The sequence below is a fragment of the Alligator mississippiensis genome, chromosome 6 (assembly GCF_030867095.1).
Source record: "Alligator mississippiensis isolate rAllMis1 chromosome 6, rAllMis1, whole genome shotgun sequence".
In the NCBI taxonomy this organism is placed as follows: Eukaryota; Metazoa; Chordata; order Crocodylia; family Alligatoridae; genus Alligator; species Alligator mississippiensis.
In genome coordinates this window covers 64,191,405-64,213,577 of record NC_081829.1, presented here as the reverse complement: position 1 = coordinate 64,213,577, position 22,173 = coordinate 64,191,405, and the positions used below count along the sequence as shown (strand labels likewise).

The 22,173-nt window shown below is 42.2% G+C and overlaps 1 protein-coding gene across 3 annotated transcripts in view; it reads left to right on the top strand.

Moving 5' to 3' along the window:
• Positions 1-22,173, top strand: part of PRKG1 (protein kinase cGMP-dependent 1) — a 1,124,099-nt gene that overhangs the window by 1,090,139 nt on the left and 11,787 nt on the right. For all 3 annotated transcript variants that reach the window (XM_019484295.2, XM_019484294.2, XM_059729934.1), the window contains exons 11-15: positions 3,078-3,217; positions 10,355-10,444; positions 12,740-12,881; positions 19,185-19,348; positions 22,001-22,123. In XM_019484295.2, coding sequence (XP_019339840.1) covers positions 3,078-3,217; positions 10,355-10,444; positions 12,740-12,881; positions 19,185-19,348; positions 22,001-22,123 — 659 coding nt within the window. The remainder of the gene's footprint in view (positions 1-3,077; positions 3,218-10,354; positions 10,445-12,739; positions 12,882-19,184; positions 19,349-22,000; positions 22,124-22,173) is intronic.

Sequence of the window (22,173 nt, the reverse complement as noted above, 5' to 3'; positions counted from 1 at the left end):
CTCCTCTGGAAAAAAGAAGTTTCATGTGAGCTTGAAAATTCTTGCACCTGTGGGCAAAATGAGAAACCACAAATACCAGAACAGAAATTATACAGAAACTCTAAGAGATTTTTTTAAGGTGCTGTTCAAAATTTAAAGAAATGTATAAACATCTAAGGATACATATACATTTATTGCAAAGTGGAGACAGCTTGTATTAATAGCAATGGGAATACTTACACAACTTCAGCATACCCGTGCTATGCCAAGAGCAGGTTTTACAAAGCCAGCAAATCAGACTCTGAAACAACATGTAAAGGCAGAAATGTGCATGAAAGTTAAATCCTCATAAGTGTTACAAAAAGTGTACAAGTAATCTAAGGAGGTTCCAGGCATCTTCAGATTTGCTGATCCTATTAGGATTTATCAATCTATAGATTACATATCAAGACATTCTGTAGCTTCTTTCCAAGAGGTAGCAAGCAAATATGATTTGTATCTGTGACAAATGTCAAGAATTATAGTGTCTGTGTTTTGTATCATTATAGATTCAACTTCTGACATATAATTAATAAATTAAAGAGTTTATGATGAAATTTTCCTTTGTAAGGAAGTGGTTTTAAATTTATTACAGAATATTTCCAAGTCATAGGCTTTATATAGCTGCTTGATATACCTCTATTTATCAGTTGAGGATCTGCTCTTTAATATAGATTTACAATATCTTTATGTCTTACCCTGATATAACAGTTCAAGCCCATGAGGTCTCTTCAGGGCCTAATCTTCTGTGAATTTCTACTAAAAGCTCCAATTCTGAGCAAATCAATTCAGAGATTTCACCATTCTGTGGTTATAGGTTTGGTGTGAACTAAATCATTTCACATGTCTTCATGGCTACAGAACAATTGAGAAAATAGTGGAAAAAATTCAGATTGAAATATTTTTATGTAGAGACTAGGAAAAATGTGAAGGTCAGCTTCCTAGGATCAGCATAAGCCTCAGGGTCTATTTATTATTTATTTTTTTGGTGGTGGGATACTTGTCCAGAAAATGTCGTGCCTTTGATTTTTTTAAAAATTGACTGCATTTTGCATGTGTTCCATTCTTCAATGACAAGTTACAGCTTTGCTCTTTAAAATCCTGGACACATTGATAGACAGGCTATGTTGTTCTCCTTATGTGATGTAACTTCTCATGTTATTCCATACCTTCCCCGTCCTGCCCCCATACACAAATATTTAATTAGTGGTGTGCACTCTACAATATGACATGATATACTGTGTCTTACCAGAGAAGCTTGCTGGAGCAAGGGAGGAATTTAGGAAATAAAAGTTGATCCAGATGAAGAAATTATTGGTTTCTTCTTTTATCTGAAGATAACTAATAGGATAACCAGGGGGAGACTGGTTGGAATACAATTTTTACTTTTCAGAAGCATAAGTGAGTGCAGCTCTGTCACAGCATCCCAATTTTTAGAAATAGACATCCACTTGTATGGCAAGTAGTATAAAATCATATTATATTTGTCCAGCAAGAGGGCTTTTCTCTTTATTTATTCCTGACATCACCTAGCCAGCTCCAGGAAATCTTATTAATTTGTGGACAAGGGTAGAAGCAGTTCTTGAAAACCCTTTAAATGCCTTAATAGAGCTTTTTCTTAAAAAAATCAGACACACACTTTGGACCAAATTCTCAGTTGAATTAAGTAATGTTCAATTTAATTGTCTGCAGATTGATATGATGCCAAATCACCTGCTGTAACTCAATTAAAAATGTGATCTATTGTATATAGAGAGGATTTGGGGAAATCTTGAGTGATAATATGCTATGAAAAAATGTCTGGACTTCAGGACAACAGTTTCCTTACTAAAAATAGGTTATTTGAAGCTCAAGGTTAAAAGTAAAGACATTACAGAGCAGCACTGTTAAAGCCAGTTTCACTCATGCTTTGAAAACTTTCAAGGCTTATATTCTCCTGTCAGGTCTATAGGTATGCAATAGTGATAGAAAAGGTTTTTATTAAAGCTCCATACCAGTCAAAAAACCCTTCTTTATGTGGTATGTATATCATTGAGAACAATATATAATGCCAGTATTTTTCCCCCTCACTGCACTAAGAATTTGTATAAGTGGTTTTTAAATTCAATGGCATATTATGATAGTAAATATACCAATTGTGCGTGAGGTACCAATATACCATATGTTTAGAAATCTGGTTTTCAGTTAAAAGATCTGATGAGCTAAGTCAAGTGTGAACATTTTGAATTAGCATAGAAACTGGCTAATTTCCTGGAAAATATTCCTCAGGGAGTAGCTCATTATCCAATCTACAGCAAGGGGGCACTGTATTGGGGGTAAAAAGTGGCTTCTTGACCCTTGTGAGCTGAATAGAGTAAGAATTCATGCTCAGATGTGTACTTGTTGCTATAACCCTTTCTGTTCTTTACCTGGCCTCACCTCTGAGTGTGATCCACAAACCCCTACTTGCCAGATCTCTCACTGGCCAGCAGAAGGAAAGAACCCAACTTGATGACTGAGGAGTTAAGAAAACAGAGCATACTGGGGATGGAGTAAGGGCTTCACTTGGTGAGACTAGGGATTGTGGAGGAGCTGAAGAAAAGACATTCTATTAGTTCTTCTATGGATGTAGAAGATCAGACCCATCGTCTTTAATGTCCTAAAGCTGATTCTTCTTGCTTAAATGTGTTTAATTATAGTTATGCCTCCTGTAATATAAACATTGTATGTTTCAGATTTTTCTAACTTTTTTTTTGGAGGGTGGGTATGGGATAGGGTATTTTGATTTATATGAAACCACGCCTTTCATAATTTCACATAACTTCTTAGAGGCTGCATCTACACGAGATGCTGACTATGCAATAACCAGAGTTACTGCACAGTAGTGTTGCCAAACAGCTTTTTCATGACACTGACTGCACAGTAGCTCATTACTACTGTGCAGTAGCATCACATCACACTTCCTGTCATGCAACACTACTGGACAGTAGTCATGGGCCACTGCACAGCTCACATCTTGTGTAGATGCAGCCAGAGAGTTATTTACATTGATTGTAATGTATTTGCTATTCTCTTTCAAGGTCCAGCTGAAAAGTGATGAATCCAAAACATTTGCAATGAAGATACTGAAGAAGCGTCACATAGTGGACACCAGACAGCAGGAGCACATACGGTCAGAAAAGCAGATAATGCAGAGTGCTCATTCAGACTTCATTGTGAGGTACTGTTACCTTACTTCATTTAAAGGACGTCCTCAAGGCCTTTACTTTACTTTAGTTCACTTCAGTTTTAGGAATGATTGCATCAGCAATCATTGACCTTATTTCTTACAAAATTATGCTGTTACACAGTGAATTATCCCTGAAGTAGTATAGGTAAAACATCTTTTGAAATATAGGCTGACTGTATTAGGGTTAAAGTTGCAATGGTTTTGCTACACTTGTAACATTACAGAAGCCTATACATATAAAAGTTATATAATTATAGGATACACTGATATAATTTGACATTGATCCAATTATTAGGTCTGTGAATAGCCACAAAAATCACCTCTGTTAAGTAACTCAGCAAGCATAGCACCACAAGTTTCCATGTTTGTGGTCTCTCAATGATTTATCACTGTCTGTCCAAAATTCTTAATTTTCAACCCTTGCAAACTCACTGATCTGGAAGTCTAGTTGTACTCTATCTAGGTAATGAACTTATACCAGGAATATTAAAAGAATTTCAGCAAGCCAAAAGAGAATCTAGTTCATCATTCAGGATTTTAAATAGCAGCATTTTAATGGTTCTACGAGAAACAAAAGTTATGACTCTGTGGGTGCATCGATACATGCAATTAATGCACCTGAATTTTCTTCACAGAAAATTAAGGAGCATTAAACTACATCCTTGCATTCATGTGAATGTGCACCAATCAGGAGCAAAGTTGATTCTGATGGGAGCAGTTCACTCCAGGGCTGGTCCTGCCCTGCTCTGTTCCAATGTAACAGTCAGGACAAGCTCTAGGCTGGTCCCAGTCTCCACAAGGTTGGGGAGAGCTGTTCTGGCAGCTGGGCAGCTGCATCCCAGCCACCTGGAGATTGGGTTAGGACCCAATCTCTACGTGGCCAGGTGATCTATCCCAGCAGCTGGGAATGCTGCATCGCAGCCATGTGGAGATTGGATTGGGACTCAATCTTCCCATAGCTGGGAGAGCTTTCTTGATAACTGGGACTACTGCTTTCCAGCCACATGGAGATTGGGTAGGGACCTGATCTCCACGTGACTGGGAGAGCCATAGGTGGCAGAAGGCTGGGGCTTGGGGAGCTTAGCTTTCCCATACTAACTGCCAGTGACGGCAACAGCACCACTCGGGTTGCAGCGAGGCTAGTGCCCCATGTGCACTCAACTCCACACAGCTGAGAAAGAAGAGGTTAACTGTGTATGTGTTGCACCACACAGAGCACAATGGGAGTTGTAGTTCTCGTGTTGATGCATGCACTCCACTCCTTCAAATAATATTTTCTTCCTCCATCTATGGGGAGAGCTGTCCCAGCGTCTGGGACTACTGCTGCCCAAATGTTTCCTCTGCTTGGGGTGGTCCTGGGCAATAGTCATAAGTTGATGTTGATGTTACACTTTTTCAAGTTGGCCTTGAGAACATCCTTGAAGCACTTTTGCTGCCCTACTATTGAGTGTATGCCTTGATTGAGCTGGGAAACTAAAACTTGCTTCGGGAGTCTGGTGTCATACAGCCAGATTTCATGGCCATCCCAGCAAAGTTGACATTGGATAATCATCACCTAGTTGCTTGGGGTGTTTGCATGTAAGAGGGCACTAATGTTGGTGCATCTATTTTCCCACTCGATTCAAAGGAACTCCTGAAGGCTGTGTTTATGGTACTTCTCCAGCAACTTGAGGCATCTCCTATATGTTGTCCAAGTCTCAGCTCTGTACAATAAGGTGGGGATCACAACTGCTTGATAAACCATGAGCTTGGTTTCAGATATGATGTCATGATCTTCAAACACCCATTTCTTCAGGCATCTGAAATCTACATTTTAAGGCAATGTTGGCTTTTTTTGTCTATGTCAGCTTTAAGTACAGGATGGCTTCCAAGGTACAGGAAACACTCAACATTGTCCAGAGTCTCATTGTAAATGTGAATTACTCATTAAAAGCTTTATGATGGAGGTCCTTATTCTGCTGAATATTAAGCGTCAGTTCCATTTTTTTGTATGCCTTGGTAAAGATATTGACAATTGCCTGATGGTCTGGTTCCAAGTGAGCACACACAACAGTATCATCAGTGTACTGAAGCCCAATGATTCAGATCAGGATGCTCTTGGTTTTGGCTTGAAGTTGGCTGCAATTAAACAGCTTACCATCCATTTGGTAGTTTAGCACCATTCCATCTGGAAGCTTGTTGGTGGTAGGATATAGCATCACAGTAAGGAATATCAAGAAGAGCGTTGGAGTGATAACGTAGCTTTGCTTAACTCCCATCTTAACCTCAAATGGATCTGCAGTAGATTCATTACTAAGAATCAGCACTCACATACCGACATGGAACAAGCAGAAAATGGTGGCAAATTCTGGTGGGCATACAAAGTTCAGAAGCATCATCCACAGTGCCTCTTAGTTGACAGAAATCAAAGAAAGCCATGCAGAGAAGTTTGTTTTTCCCAAAATTTTTCCTGCAGCTGGTGAGCAGTGAAGATCATGTCATTTGTGCCTCTTGATGTCCTAAGCTCGCACTGAGATTCTGAGATAAGCTCTTCAGCAAGTGGAAGGAGACAGTTCAGGAGGGTTCTTGCAATGAACTTTCCTGTGGTGGACAGCAAGGTGATCTCTCTGTAAATTCCAGTCGAACGTGTCTCCTTTCTTGTAGACTGTCACAATCATGGTGTCCCTAAAGTCATCTGGAATTTTGTCATCATTTTAGATCCTTAGGATGAGGGCATGAAGCTGTGATCTGAGCTTCTCTCCCCATGTTTGAAGATTTCAGCAGGGATTCCATCAGCTCCAGATTCCTTGTTTTTCATCTGCTTGATGGCTTTTCTCACCTTGCCAAGGGTTGGAAGGATTTCAACATCATCTCTGACTAGAGTTGAGAGCACTCTCATCAACAACAGTTGAGAAGGTCTTCAAAATACTTCAGTGGACATGGGCTCCTTTTCCCTTGATTAGGTCTCCTCCATCTCAAGGGGGTAGTCCCTGAGTGTTCAGACCATATATGGCTTTGGTGGAACTGAAGAAACAGCACATATCATGGATGTCAGTGAAACATTGAATCTCCTTTGTCTTGTCTTCCCACCATCTGTTCTTCACATTACTCTTTTGGACCTCTGCTTTGGCTTGTTAGTAATTCAGTTTCTTTTGCTTGGAGTTGAAGTCATTCTGCCAAGCACAAAAGGCCTTGTGCTTGCAGTCGATCAATACTCTGATCTCCCGGTCATTCTCATCAAACCAGTCTTGATGTTTCCTGGTAGGAAATCCAAGTGTTTCTTCACAGATGCTGATGATGGTGGGCTTAAAGGCACTGTAAATGCTGCTAACATTCTCTTCCCATTGTTATTGATTAGAATTAACCAGGGTTTTTTTTATTGAGGCAGTAGTAAAAAAGTCTCGCTTTATTGGGTCCTTGAGTCCTCCAATGTTGATCTTTCTTTCATCAACATTGTTTCTGCTTCAGCTGTTGTTTAGGAGCCAGTTTGAGTGATATAACTGAGTGGATGAGTCAGTGATTGGTCCAGCAACCATCAGCTCCTAGCATAGATCAGGTGATGCAGCCGTGTTTGTGATCCGGTGCATAAACAATGATATAGTTAGTCAAGTGCCAGTGATTAGATTGTGAGTATTGCCATGAAGTCTTGTGCCTGTTTTTCTGGCAGAACAGGGTGTTGGTGATGGTATGTCCATGTTCTATATACTTGGTCAAGAGGAGAATGCATTAGAGTTGACTTGTCCCATTCTTTCCTTGCCAATGGTTCTATTCTAGAGGTTTGAGTCCCTTCTGGCTCTGTCATTGACATTGCTGAGCAGAACATCAGAATGGACTTGGTCATTGTTGGTATAGAATTCAACCTTGGTTTCATTGGCAGCATTAAGAATTGGAGCATATGCGCTGATGACAGTGGCATCTTGGCTCCCTGCCAATTTGAGACTGGGAATCATGAGGCACTCATTAATTCTGATAGGGAACTTTTTAAATTTGGTTTATGAGTTCATTCTTAATGGCAAAACCAACTCCATTAAGTCAGTGTTCTCCTTCCTGTTTGCGCTTCCAGACGAAGGTAGACCTCCTTGCTCTTTGAGCTGCCCATTTCCTGCTTGCCAGGTCTCAGTCAGTACAGTGGCATCAATATTGTATTACCTGAGTTCTTCAACCATGATTGTGGTGTGGCGCTCTGGGTTCTTCACTATTAGAATTATCCATGATGGTCCTGATGTTCCAGGTCCCAAAATTCATTGTGTATCTTTTGTAGATTTTGACCACAGTAAAGATGATCCCACTGGATACAATTATTCAGTCAAGAAAAAGGTAGACAGACTATGTCTAGGGTACCTTTTCTAGTCCTCTCCCCATGTGGGGTGAACAGAATGGATCCTGAAGAGGGGTGCTCAGTCATAGTTGCAGTTGCCGAATTGCAGTCCTGTCTCATCCAGGTGCTAGATAACCTTCTTGTAACTGCCACCTATTCATGCCAGTTCATGGCTAGGAGCTTCCAGACAATCACAGTCCTGCTCCTGTTTTGGCTAACTGGTCACCAAAGGGCTGGAAAAGCCATTTTTATGACAGATGCCTATGCATGATTTATTTTATCATGGAGAAGCTGCTGCTCATCAGCTTCCACATGGTTCTTGACAGAACAGAACCTTGATCCAAGACAACTGGATATTTCATTTTGCTGCAGCTTTCATCCGCCTTTGCAGCCATTGAGATTATAACATCTTCTTCTATCTGGTCTGCCATTGAGGCCTTGTAAACCCAGGGATGGGGGCTGGACAGGCTTATTATAATGGCAGCCTGTACTCTCCATGTCACAGCACCATCAAAAAATATACATGGCTTTTCAGGAGCAAATGTATTGACATCTGCTGTCCCCACCACATCCTGGTGGTGCAGCCACTGCTTGGTCTGTGACTGTTTATTCATTAGTTACTCCTGCTTATTTCTCAGCTAACCTTCCCTGAAGGTCATTCCACTATCTGCCACCTGTGGACATGCTGGGTAGCAGTACAGCTCTGCCACCAGAATATTGTAATAAGTGTTCAATCATAACAGAGATTCTAAAGCAGAACTAATTCAGGGGGAGGGCTTTGTGAAAAGGAAAACACTATTAAAGAAATCAAAGCAGTACCATAAACCTATGTTTGCAAAATCTTTGAACAGTAGTTCTGTTTAATTACTGATTAAAATGCATTAAAACCAGGAGAATTAAACTAAGTGGGGAAAGAGGCTAACTGTCAGTAAAGCAAAATAAGCATTTAAAAAGAGGCTAATGTATTTATAAAATAAATGTTACATAGTGATTTAGTAAAGGACCAAATAATTTTATATTCAGCCAAGGGTTCCTGCATTGTCTCATAGATAGGAAAAGGGATGAAGGACAGATTCTAGAAATGAAACCTTTTAAAACCTCACTGATTAAATGGTGAAATGCTATAGTTCCATGTTACTATATATTTTACATCCAGATGTAGTGCTGAGCTTCAAGGAAGCAGTGAAGGGCCAGCTACATTTTTTTCCCCTGAAACAATACAGAATTATCTGATACAGGGAAAACTTTCTGGCAATTTCTGGCATCTGCCATAAGGATGGCATCTGCAGCTGCAGACTCTCCCTCCCAGCTGTGAGACTTTCCATATTGGTGGCATCCCAATAAGGTATTTGTTAAGAGGAAGCTGGACAAATACCTCATTGAGCTTGTTTGAGCCCAGTTACCTCCTGCCCATGGTAAGGGATTGGATGTGATGATCTTACAGGTCCCTTCTGGTCCTTCTTTCTATGAGTCTATCTTATTGGGATGCTACCAGTATGGAAAGTCTCACAGCTAGGATGGAGAGTATGCAGCTGTGGGCAGTGCTGGCTGCCTTGAGTAGTAGGGGCAGACCCTCCTACACATACAAATCAAATACAGATACTAACCAGCTATAAAGTTAGTGCACATTTTCAAGGTATAACTTTATAGCTGGTTGGACTGTTTAATGGCATGAATAGGTACTTTGCACATATAGCTGGTTTCAGTTAATCACACAATTAATCAGTTAATTGCAGAATACCTGTAATTTGTAGAGGGGGCCGTAGTGTATTAATTACTTCAAAGAACTGAAATCTCTAGTACCTTCTCTTTTCACTTAAGTCACTTAACCATGCAGGTCAGTTGTGCAACACAAATGCAAAAACCCACGTATGGCCACAATAGTGTACTCACAGAAGGCATGAAAGCCACACATCCCTTCAAAATCATGTTGCAGAAATTCAGTTTTAGGGGGGTTTACTTAACTTTTAACCCAGTGTAGTTTGCCAAGAAACCTTCCAGATGTACATATAGAATGTAAAGAGATATAGCAATATGTGCCTCTTTCTGCAGGAGCCTGAAACAATAGGTCTCAGAGGCGAAGCAACAGTACTGAGCGATTTTCCTGTGCGTCTTTACAGATAAAAAATCATTTTGTTTTTCAATATTTGTTATATAATGTTCTTATGTAATTAAATAAAATGATTCATGATGCTGGTAAGAATTTTCAGTTTGCTGCACAAGAGTGCCTATAGAAACTAGAGGCTGGTCACTTAAGGTAAACGCTGACACAGAGTACATGGGGCCTTGAAATATATGCTACCTGCTCCATCTATCTCATTAGGCATGTTTTTCACATACGCAGTGCCCCTGGGTGGGAAGAAAGCATCTTTTGATATCCAAACATTAATGGTTTCTTTTTAAGATCTGTGAAATATATTAGCAAATTAGTTATGCTAAGTTCTTCCATGAGCCACAAATTGAGTGGTATTCTTTTGAAATGATAAAATGAGAACGCTTCAGATCCAGAGATTGACTCCATACTTTGAAAGATAAAATGACCTACTCGTTACCACAACTGGTGTAGCTATTGTATGTCTTCTCTGTTAAAAATGTCAGACCGTATATTTAGTGTACAGAAGAGCAATGTCCTTGTCCTCAGTTGTGTGTGGTACACCTCAATATTCAAATACTGAATGCATTCTGAAGAAATATTTTTAGCATGATACAACAGACTAAAGAGAGAAGATGAGGTGCTTAGCTGATAAGAAATGTGAAGTATCACCTAAGTAACTTTTGTCAGAAAAAATCCCTTCACTTTTTGTTGTATTTTTCTTGTTTACAAACAATAGGCTATATAGGACATTCAAGGACAGCAAATATTTATACATGTTGATGGAAGCCTGTCTAGGTGGAGAGCTCTGGACAATTCTCAGGGACAGGTAAGAAATTTTAGGATACACGCCAACTTGTGAATTGTGATATTCTAGAACTTCATTCTTAGTAAACCATGAAAATATATGCCAGAGACCAGGTCTTCGGCCCTCACCAGATTTTGTTTGGCACAGGACCCAGAAAAGGTGAAGAAGGGTAGAACTAAATCATGATTCTTTCTCTGCCCAGTCCTGCAGAAACATAATGACTCCTGATGTAACTCTGAGTAGCTCAACAGCTGATCTAAATTTCACTAACAAGAGCAGAAACCACTTTACTAGCTGACAGTTGTCCTCTGCCACTTTGTCATGCTCTCTTTAAGAGAAGCCTACTTCACCCAAACCACTTCAGTTTATTTAAAGAAAACAGAGCCAGGAAACAATCTGGCTCATAAAGTCTGTCCATTCTGTGCACAGAATGAGGACGGAATCCCATGGAGAAACAATATGTGATCATGTAATTAAATAAGAATACATATATACACGAGAACTATGTGTAGGTTGCACAGCCAACTTACATTATGATATTTCCTTACTTTTGAATGCTTGACTTCATTAGTTTAATAGTGTTTTTTAAAGATATGCAGTTTGTATGTCTGAGAGAAGAAGAAAGATATACAGATACCACAAATAAGAGGCAGAAAACTGTGAGATAAATTAACTATACACGGTATAGTAGCAATATAAATGTGTGTAGTTTAATTTGTTAAATTGATATGTCCTGAGAGATAACATCTAAGAAGATGGAGCAGAAAATAAAACATAAATTTGATATTTTACTTTTCCATAAGTATTTTTTTCATTATTCTTTTTACTAAAATGGGCATGTCATCATTATTTAAAAAGCACTATAACATCAACATTGAAATCATTTCTTTTTTTAAAAATTTGTTGAATTTAATTCTGTTCTCTTAAAATTATGGTATCTACTGCCACCTAGCTTAGAAGTGCCTTTTTTGTTGTTGTTGTTTCAGCTAGCACAGCTGAAGCAATTTTGCTGAGCTCATTTCACATAGCTCTGTATTCACTCCAAACAAGGGGCAGGTGTTTCACTTTTTAAAATAGTTGACAGATTGGTCATAATATGACAATTAAAATTTATTTTATCTTAAATTTGAACTTAACCTTTTTGATTCCTATAATAGTTTCCATTACTAGATTTGACCCAAAACTAGGATTTAAACAAAGCTTTGTGCAAATTGATTGAGAGTAGGTTCAGACTTGGTATCAGGAAGCATTACTTTACGGTTAGGCCTGCCAGGCTCTGGAATGAGCTTCCAAGGGAGGTGGTGCTCTCCCCTATCTTGGGGGTCTTCAAGAGGAAGTTGGATAGATATCTGGCTGGGGTATTATGATACCAGCACTCGCTCTTGCCCAGGGCAGGGAGTCGGACTTGATGATCTGTTCAGGTCCCTTCCAACCCTAGAAACTATGAAACTATGAAATTCAGCCTGTTGTTTAAGTGCTAGTTACATGAGTGCAAATGACTTTTCTTTTACACATGAAAACAAGTTGGCTAATATTGAGTTTCTAATTAAGAAAGAGCTTCCAATTAGCTGGATAGATATTGTATTGGTAGGATGAAATAAAATAAGTAAGACTGGCTACTCCAGATGAATCTTTTAGTAGGAAGAAGAAAGTGTGTGATTCAAACTGTTGCTATAAAAGTTTGACAGCTAATGATTAAATATCTAACCCACAACTTGCTGGATTGCTAGGTCTCATAATCAGTGTGAGATACTGATGTTCTTTCTTTTCCCAGTTGAATAAAACATAAGGACACCATACAGAAAGAAACTATCCTTATTCCTCTCATTGAAATTGTAAACTTGCCTTCTACAAAGTAAGAAGAGAAACAGAAAATATGGTTGTACAGTTGTTTCACAGTATGGTTTCTTTTTAGCAGCTAGTGGGTTCCTACAGTCATATCATTAAATACATTAAATGTACTCTCTTGGCACCACAAGCCCTTTAGGTAGCGAGACAGATATAACCTGTTGAAAAATGTGGTTTCATAGAAAAATCATTTTGAATTATGATTGCATTTTAGGGAACTTGATCTTGCAAAGTGAAATGAATGGGACTGTTTATATACTTAAATTTAAGCACTTCCTTGGAAAAGAGCCAGTGTTTAAAAAGTTCCAAGATTGAGCCCTTAAAATCTAGCAGTATAAGTTATTTCCTGATGTTTAATTTTATTGCTATAATCATTGTAACATGCAATAGTAGTTCAAACAGATATACAATATTAATTGCAAATGATTTGAATACTGTGCTTAACCTTTTCCATTTTTTTCTGTATAGAGGTTCATTTGAAGATTCTACGACCAGATTTTATACAGCATGTGTGGTAGAAGCTTTTGCCTATCTGCATTCCAAAGGAATTATTTATAGGGACCTCAAGCCAGAAAACCTCATTCTAGATCACAGAGGTTATGCCAAACTGGTGAGCATTTACATTATCTTTCTTCAGAGCAGAGAGAAAATATTACTGTCATGTTCACTACCCTACAGTTAAGGCTCCATTGCCTTTTCCATTACAGAACTCCCATTCTGGGGGGTTTATAAGTCAGCCATAAAAATAGTGCTTTTGGCTGAAACTTGCCATTAGAATTCCAGTCCTTGAGCGAATTGTTTTTAGAAAGAGAATGAGGAAAAATCAATCTAGGTATCTTTTTAGTTGTAAAGAGGCAGAAACAGAAGTTTGATATAGTTGTTGTAAAATCTGAGATCACACACAAATCTGCTACTGAAATGTTACAGGCTCGTAGTATCTCCTATGAATAATTTGCTTTTTGTTCTTAAAAAATGCTGATTTGTTTTATGGAGATACCACACCTTTGTTATCTCAAGAAATGATCATTATCATTTATTGTTTTGGAAAACTGACTTTGTGCTGTTACAGTCATGCTAATATGGAATGCTGCTTCAGTAGAAGGTTTGTTCCCCCACTGTAAGCAACATTTGGATTTTTTTTTAAGGCCAAACCTATAGACGAGGGGTTGGACCCCACAAATACTTGGTCTTACAGGTTACCTTTAAATTATCATAAAGACACTTAAAACAGGAGCACTCACCTGTTTAAGGGCATTAACCTGTGCTAAATACCCTTTAAACATTCTAAAGTTATGCCAATTCAGACAATGGTTACCTTTGATCTGTTTTACCCAGGTCATTCTGGGATATCATTAATCTGCCTTGGGAAGAGAAAAAGCTCTTTTGCTTACTTCTAACATCCCAGGATGCAACATTCTCAGTCCTTCCCACTGTTTGCTTTGTGGGCAAACTTTCAACCGTTCTGAACTCTGCTGCCCAGTGGGGTGGTGCTGGCTCCCTCTTGCCCCTAGGGAGTAGAATATGTATTCATCAAGCCCACTGGGTCTCATCTCTGCCTTGGTGTGGCTTGCATGCAGTGAGATCCCTGGGTCTCAGCTCAGCCTTAGTGTGGCAGGCAGTGAGCTCTCTATATTTCAGCTGTGCTGTGATGCAAGTGCTAACCTACGTCCCCTCTGAAACAGTCCCAATTCAGTAGAGGTGCACTGATACATTGGTCCATACCATATCGGCACCAATAAAAGCAAATTGACATTATTGGCAATCAGCTTTTTTGGGCTGATGTAGCCAATATTGTTGCCAGTAAGTGCCATGCATGCCCGTAGCCACAGCATACACACAGCCAGGAGTGCAGCCTGGCAGCATGGAGAGCAGCATCTGGTCGGTAAGTCTGTGTGGGGGAAGGGGATTGGGGGAGAAACAGGACATGGGGAAGACAGATTGAGGCCCCCACGGTGAGGGAGGGAGTGGGGCTGAGGTACAGAGGCAGGGTGCGGCAATGCCCAGTTAGGGCAGGGTGGGGGCAAGGCAGGGTGCAGGATGGAGCTAGCAGCTCATCTGGGAGATGCGGGGGGGGCAGGGGGGGACAGCTCCCACCACTGCACGCATCCCTGGGGGAGGCATGGGGGGCACATGCCCCCCAGATCTGTGTGTGGGGCAAGGACAGGCTGCCTGCTATGTGCTCGGGGCTGATTCTGCACTTCCCTCTTCTGGGGGGCTGCACTTGGGCTGGGTGGGGTAGGGTGGCCAGTGGTGGTACTGGGGGGGGGCTACAGTGAATTTTGGGGTGACTGTAGCCCCTTCATAGCCTTCCCCCCAGTGCTGCCACCACCCACCCTGCCTGGCCCAAGTGCAGCTGCTGGGAAGAGGGCAGCGCAACCACAGCCCCCTGCATGCAACAGGCAGCCCACCCTTGCCCCACATACAGATCCAGAGGGGGCACATGCACCCCATACCTCCCCAGAGGTATGCACAGTGGTGAGATCTGCCTCCCTGCAGACCCTGGATGAGCCACTGGCTCTGTCCCACACTCTGGCCTGCCTCAGCTGGGTAGCACTTGCCTCTGCCCCAGCCCCAGCCCCAGTCCCACTCCCTCCCTCACCACAGGGGCCTCCATCTGCCCCCCACCATGTCCCTTCCTTCCCGCATGCCCTTTGCCCCCAACAGACTTATCACCCAGACACTGCTCTCTAAGCTGCTGGACTGCATAATGGCAATTGGATTGGTATCAGCCAATATGGCTGGTCAATAATCAGCCATCAATATCAGCCCAAAAAATCTTTACCAGTGTACCCCTACAATTCAGTGAAACATGTGCAAGATTTTGGTCCTTTATTTATTTATTTATTTATTTTCATTCCTCTCTCTTTACTTCTCTCCCCTGCCCATTCACATTTTCTCTCCACCCATACATTGTTCCAGCTGGCTCCTTCTGAATGTGGGAAGGAAAGTTCAGTCCCTGGAGGGAAGCCACATCATGCTAAGTTATATGCCACCCTCCCCATACTCTCCCACCCCACAGGAGGGATAGAGTTCTGGCTCCTTTCCATGCCTCTGCTCACCAGGCTCTCTAAGCTAAGTACAGACATTCAAAAAGCCTGCGCCTGAATTGATTCTATCTTCGCAGGCTAGTCTAACCTGCATAGATTGAACTGATTTTCAAGAGAATAGACATTCACTTTTAATTATGGAAATGCAGCCACATGCTTACAGCTAGAAGCTGGGGGGTGCACGAGTAAGCACCCCCCCCCTTCTCTTCAGGCTGAAGGGAAACTGAGCTGAGAGGGGATGTGGCCAGGCCCCGGCAGGCTGAGTATGACTGGGGAGGGGTTTAAACCTCCATCCTGGCCTGTAGAGACCCCAGCTGGGGTCTGCCTGGTTTTCCCCTACCCCCCACCCCATGCCTGCTCATGGCACAGCACAGTCTGGGACTCCCAAAGCCCCACTCCTAGCTAGGGGGCAATCCCACAGCACCTTCCAAGCCACTGAGGCTGGGGTTTTGCTTTGGGTAGCCCAGAAGCAAAGGCCAGATTGGGGGAAGGGAGGGGAGCAAAATGGCCTCAAGCCCAAGTGGGGACCGGCACAGAGGGATCATGGTGGTGGCAGCTTGATCCTGGACGTGAGCCTCACCAGGCACATGGACCCACTCCTGCCCTGCCTTGCATGACCACGGAGTGCATGGTGGTGACGCACAGGGTCCTCTTGGAGTGGAACGTGAGGTGCCGCAAGTTCTGGTCAGACCCATGTGCCACCCCAGAGGCAGGGGCCAGGGGCTGGGTTTGGTCCCAGGGTGCAACCAGTGCAGGCCACTCTGATCCCACAGGACCCACTGCTGCTGCCAAGTGCATGGCAGCACTGCAAGGAAGTGGGAGCAGAGCAGGGTGAGGTGCCTGGAGGCTCAGGCAGGGCCAGGCCCATGGGGAAGGGCTTGAACAGGCCAGGAGCATGGATCACCACTGCTGCAGGAGGGAACTGAGCCTGGAGTGACTTGTGTGATCCTCTGCTGCAGCTGCCCAAGCTTGCAGTCATCGTTGGGCCCCTCCTCCTGGGCCACAGCTCCGGTCTCCTCCCCTTGACCTGCTCGTGCTGCCCTATAGCAGCTGGGCCTTTCCTGCAGCCACGGGCTCTTACCCAAGCCTGCACAGTGGGAACAGTGACCAAAGCAGGACACACTGCTAGGTAGCACTGGGAGTGTGGAGCCACTGCCTGCTGCGCACATGCGGCATAGACCGAGCTCCAGGAGCAGCCTCTTGCCCCACAAGCTGCAGCAGTGCCTGGCCAATGCGCAGGATCATGGCCGGGCCAGGCCGGAGACATGGCTGCCCTGGGGCCACCCTGCCACTGGAAGGTCCTGGCCATGCACCATATCTGGCTCTGCTCCCTGCTGCCAGTGGCTCTGGCCACTCCCAAGGCTCTGGTGTGGTTGCACCCTATGCCCTGCCCCGTACCTGGCAGCCACGGCCCACCACATCATGTGCCCAGCTGTCAGTTTACTCTCCACCTAGTTACCCTACCTTCCCCCACGTCTCCCTGCACTCACCACTGGAGAGTAGCAACAAGCCTGGCCCGAGCCCTGGTGCACATGGCGTGGGCTTGCCACCTCAGCCTCAGGTGCTGTTACCTGTGTCCCCCAGCTGCCAGATGCTGGAGCATGCACTGCTGACTCTTCCCCTACCTGGCATGCACTGCTGACTCTTCCCCTACCTGGCAGCAGCTCTGTACGGCCACCTGTACCAGGTTTCAGGATACTACCCCTATGGCTTCCCCACTGCCACTGCCACCATCAGGGGGCCCACCCTGGTCATACTGGTAGGCAGCAGCTGCTGAGTGTGCAGACGGAGGCAGTGGGGAAGCTGCAGGGGTAGCGTCCTGTGCCTAGCACCTAGTACACAAGGCTGTGCTGTGCTGCCACCACCAGGTAGGGGAAGAGTCAGCAGTACGCATTCAGCTTGGCATCTGGGGATGCAGGTAACAGTGCCTGAGGGACACAGGTAACAGGGGCTGAGGGGGCGAGCCCACACCATGCATGCCACTGCAGGGTCCAAGGCTGGCCCAGGCACTGCTCTCCAGTGGGTAGAAGGGGCTGCTGGGCAGGAGCTGACACACTCAAGCCCCTTTCTTGACACCCCCCCCCCCCCGCAGCCTGGGTCCCTCTGCTCAGCGGGGCTCATGTCCAGGATGGAGCCACTGCCACTGCGATCCCTTTGTGCCTGTCCCCACCTGTGCTTGGGACCATTTTACTCCCCTTCGCCCCCCCCCCCCAATCTGGCCTTTGTTCCTGGGCTGCCCCAAGTGAAACCCCAGCCCCAGAAGCTGGGAAGGTACAGTGGTATTGCCCCCCTGGCTGGGAGGGGGTCTCTGGGGAGCCCAGGCCATGCTGAGCCACAAGCAGGGGGGGAAAGCCAGGAAAAGCCCATCTGAGGTCCCTGCCAGTGGGACAGAGTGGGAGGGGAGGAATTAAAGCCTTCTCTATCCCCATTCGCTTGCGGCTGCTGCTGGGGCTGGCCACATCTCTGTCCCCCCACCACTCCAGCAGCAAGGGGGGTGGGGGAATGTGTCACAGGCTGCTCTGCCCCAGCCAGGCACACCCCAGCTGGAGTGCAGCGGGGGGAGAGGGGAGAGAGGGGCAATAAATCTCCTCCCTGCCCCCTTCGCCTTAGGGGCCCATGCCGTTCCAGCTTCTGGCCACAACCCCTGCCTTAGAGAGCAGAGGGGTGGAGCCTGGAACAGGCAGCACAGTTAAGCCCAGGGCTGCAAAGCATGCTGGGTGACTCTGATTTAACTTAAATCAGGAAGGGGTCTGGGAGAGGAGTTCCATAAACCAGTTTGACCCCAATCAGTTAAGTCTGATACTACATTCAGTCAGGTATATCTTAAACCAGTTTCAGGCATTTTGAAACTGGTTTATGTGCACTGAACTTCTGTTCTGTTACAGGCTTAAACCAGTTTCTGATCACTCAAACCAGTTTATGTGTAACTTCTGTCTCTATCCCTAGTGGCAAGTCACAGTTGTGCAGGTCTGAAGTTACATTAAGACTTCATTTGTGACTGCTCTGAAACTTTTCTAACTTTAAATCAGGATAACATTACACAGATTTAAAATACTTGACAACACCCTTAAATATGGGCTTAACTGTAGGCATGGATGCATCCCCAGTGTTTTCAGGTAAAGCTTTGAGGTCAGTGGAGCCACTTGTACTAAAAATTAATCATGTGTACCACTCTTCGTATTGAAAGTGAACCTGAAGGTCTCAGTGGATATTTTCATTTTCAGCAGATAAACCTGTATTCCACTGGTAGCCCTTAAACAAACCCCCACTGAAATACTTTCATGTGTTAAACAAAGAGGAAAATGTGGCCAACAAACAGTATTTTTCTTGGACTATGCTCTAAGTTGTAAATGCTATGAGTTCTTCAGATGGCATGGATTACCACATGAAGTGGAGAATTAGGATGAACCACGGAAGATGCTTATGTTGACCTAAACTGTTGTCTACCTTTTGTTCTGTCCTAAGTAAACTGAACTGAATAGTTCATTATTCCGCTAGAAGTTGTGTGTTAAAAGAAAGAATGTGAGCAATATAGAAATCCCCAATATGGCTTAAATGAAGCAGATCATAGATGTAAAGGACTTATTAAAGTAGCTCTGGTAATCACTAGCATCTATCAAGAGACATTTGGATCATTGTCATTTGCTCAGTTTAAGAGAATCTTCACTGTATATTACAAAGGTTAATCAAGAAAAAGTTGCTATATAGTTTTCTGTTTATTTTAAACAACTCTGGACACTTTGATTATGATGAAATTTCCATGAGGAAACCTTTATTTCTGCTTTGCTTCTCTGTAAAAAAACCTAAACACTTCACTGAAATGTCCTTTATTTCTTTGCCTTGATAGAATTCTATTCCTTTCACAGGTTGATTTTGGCTTTGCAAAGAAAATAGGATTTGGAAAGAAAACATGGACTTTTTGTGGAACTCCAGAATATGTAGCCCCAGAGATCATTCTGAACAAAGGTCACGACATTTCAGCAGACTACTGGTCATTGGGAATCTTAATGTATGAACTCTTGACTGGCAGGTATGGGCATTGGAAATGAAACTGCTGATAAAAATAGATCAGTGAATTTCAGAATATTTCTGCCGCTGTCACTTTGATTAGGACATCGGAAGATTGGGAGCTAGCATTGTTGTAATGTTGTAATGGCATAAAATTGTTTGATAAACCAAATAATTAGTTTTCCAGTTCTGCGAGAGGGGAAGAGGAGCCTGGTGTTATCTCGCCCCTATCCTTTTGCAGTAACTACCTCCTTCTGCAGATCAGGGAGATAGGTATGGCCCAGTAAATTATCTCTTAACTGTCCTCAGTTAGTCAACAACAGATTTTATTTCCACTCCTGACTGAGACTAGCTGATCAGCTGCATGACAGACAGGGCTAGAATCATAAAATCATAGAAAAAGAAACATAAGGAAGCACTGACGTGCAAGTCACAATCCACCTGCTGTGATATTTACACAGCATGGAACACACTCCTCTTGCCTATCAGTGTCAATAAGTGTTACAACCACAGATTAAAGAGAGAGGAGGGTCTTTAAAGTTCTGATATAATGCAGAAATATGTCTCAGTTTTACAGTTTTCCAGGGCATTCTGCAGAATTATTTGAACAGGTTTCAAAATGTTTACTATAATATCTGTTTTAGATACAAATATTAAGAGAATAACTGTGACCTAGAAATTCGAAACTTGTTTCCATTTACACAGAGTTTCCCTACAGAATAAAGGTATTTATTGAAACATGTTTGGGGGTAGAAGAAAAACAAACTCTCCGAAGTAGGAACAAAAGTGTTATAGCCATTACAACAAGCATGTCTTAGATATAACATTACAAGATTGGATGAGGCAAAGTGATTGATTTATTTCAACTTAGACCATTCCTCCCTTCACTGTCAGTTATACCCTAATTAATCCTCGCTCAAAATTGAGACCATCCAGGGTTATTAATGCAATGCTTATGTACGATGTGAAGCTGATGGCAACCTTTGGCGTATGTCTGGAATTAGGCTCGAAGTCCTGTTTCTACATCCACGTCAAGGTATATTAGCCATTTTACCACATTGCCCCTTAAGACATATAAAACAAATCTGAATTTCACTTTCAGCCACTGAGCTGCCATTTCAAGGATTTTTAAATAAACTAGCTTCTTCCTGAAAAACATATTCCAGATGCAGCTTATTAAAGTGCAATAATATAAAATTCCATGAAGAACTACAAATATTGTATTTAATATTATAATATGTTTAATAAAATTAACAAATGGAAACTCCATTCTGAGTCCTATACCCTCTTAAATATCCCTGGATGACTGCAACTTATTAGAAAAACAGGATTCTATCCTTTAATCTACATTTGCACTGAAGGCATAACAGTCTTTTGTACAATTTCTCGTGAATTAGTAGGATTTCTTATTTTAATGAAAAGCTATTCCAATAAGTTTCTTTGAAGGTTGTCTAATATAACTTCAGGGTAATTTAAAATACAGAATACTTGATGAAATGATTTCAAACACTGAGAGAAAAAAATTAAGTTACACTATAACTAAATATTTGCAGTTTTTTTTAACATCCAAACCATACATAATCTGTGTTCATAATTTCTCTATCCCGGAAATAAAATTATAAATGTGAGACTTGGGTTTTTTTCCTTTTATGCAATGTCTATGATGAAATTAATGTTATCCTTTTTGGAATATGCTAATAAGTTTTTTCTGCCAAAGAATCAAACTCTAGCCTTCCAATAAATATTTTGTATTAATTTTGAATTTCACATATCTGTTGATCTTTGAAAGTATCATGATTACCATGTAGTTTATAATACTATGTGGTAACTACATATATTTAAAACTACATATATTAGAAGCTCTTCTAGACATTGTCCAGTCTATCTTGTAAATCATTCAGTTAAAGTTCTTTCATTGTATTTTTCAAAATACCAATCAAATAAGGGATAATTCTTGGTCTTCTGCATGAAGTTCAAACAACAGACTAACCAAAGAAGCTCTCCATGAGAGCTGGAAGGAGCAGAATCTTCACCTCATCCTCTTCCACAGCCACACTACTGTCTGCTGTCCATGTGCATTTCCTTTGCATTAATCTAATCCAGTTATGCACCCACTACCATATGTACTGCTACATGTACCACCACTGCCTGTTCCAACTGTATCTTTGTTTCTTTAGAGAAAACAAACAATAGTCATAGGTGCAGAAAAATGCAAAACTATTACATAATGAGTCAAATACAAAATAAACCAAGGATTCAGAACCTGAATTTACCCTCTCGTTTCTCAAGCTGGCAATATGGGAAACTGTATGTTTAGTCTATGCAAAGGAAGGAATGTCTTATATCTTATTTTAGACTCCTTTTCTGGACAACTGGAGTAACATCAGTGAAATCCAGATACAAGCAATTTCAAAATCTCTTAATTGGAGTAAAGGTTACTACGGCTTGGACATTTGAGGAGATAGGAAGCATCCTAGAGAACTCCTTAAAAATATAATATAAAGTATTTCAGCAGTCCCAATTTAGCTCCCTTTCCTTCAATGTTCCTAAGGCCACAGGGCGGATAAATATCATTAGCCATATCATTTCATTCCTTCCCTTTGTTTCATCATAGGCTGCTGTGAAACTACTTTTAAGACCTGCCCTTAACTTTTACCTTTCTCTTCTCTTCAAGTCCACCTTTCTCAGGCCCAGACCCCATGAAGACCTACAATATCATACTAAGGGGGATTGACATGATTGAATTTCCAAAGAAGATTGCCAAAAATGCTGCTAATTTAATTAAAAAACTATGCAGGTAACAAACTTAAACTTATTAAAGAAAAGAAGTCAGAAAGACAGAAAAAA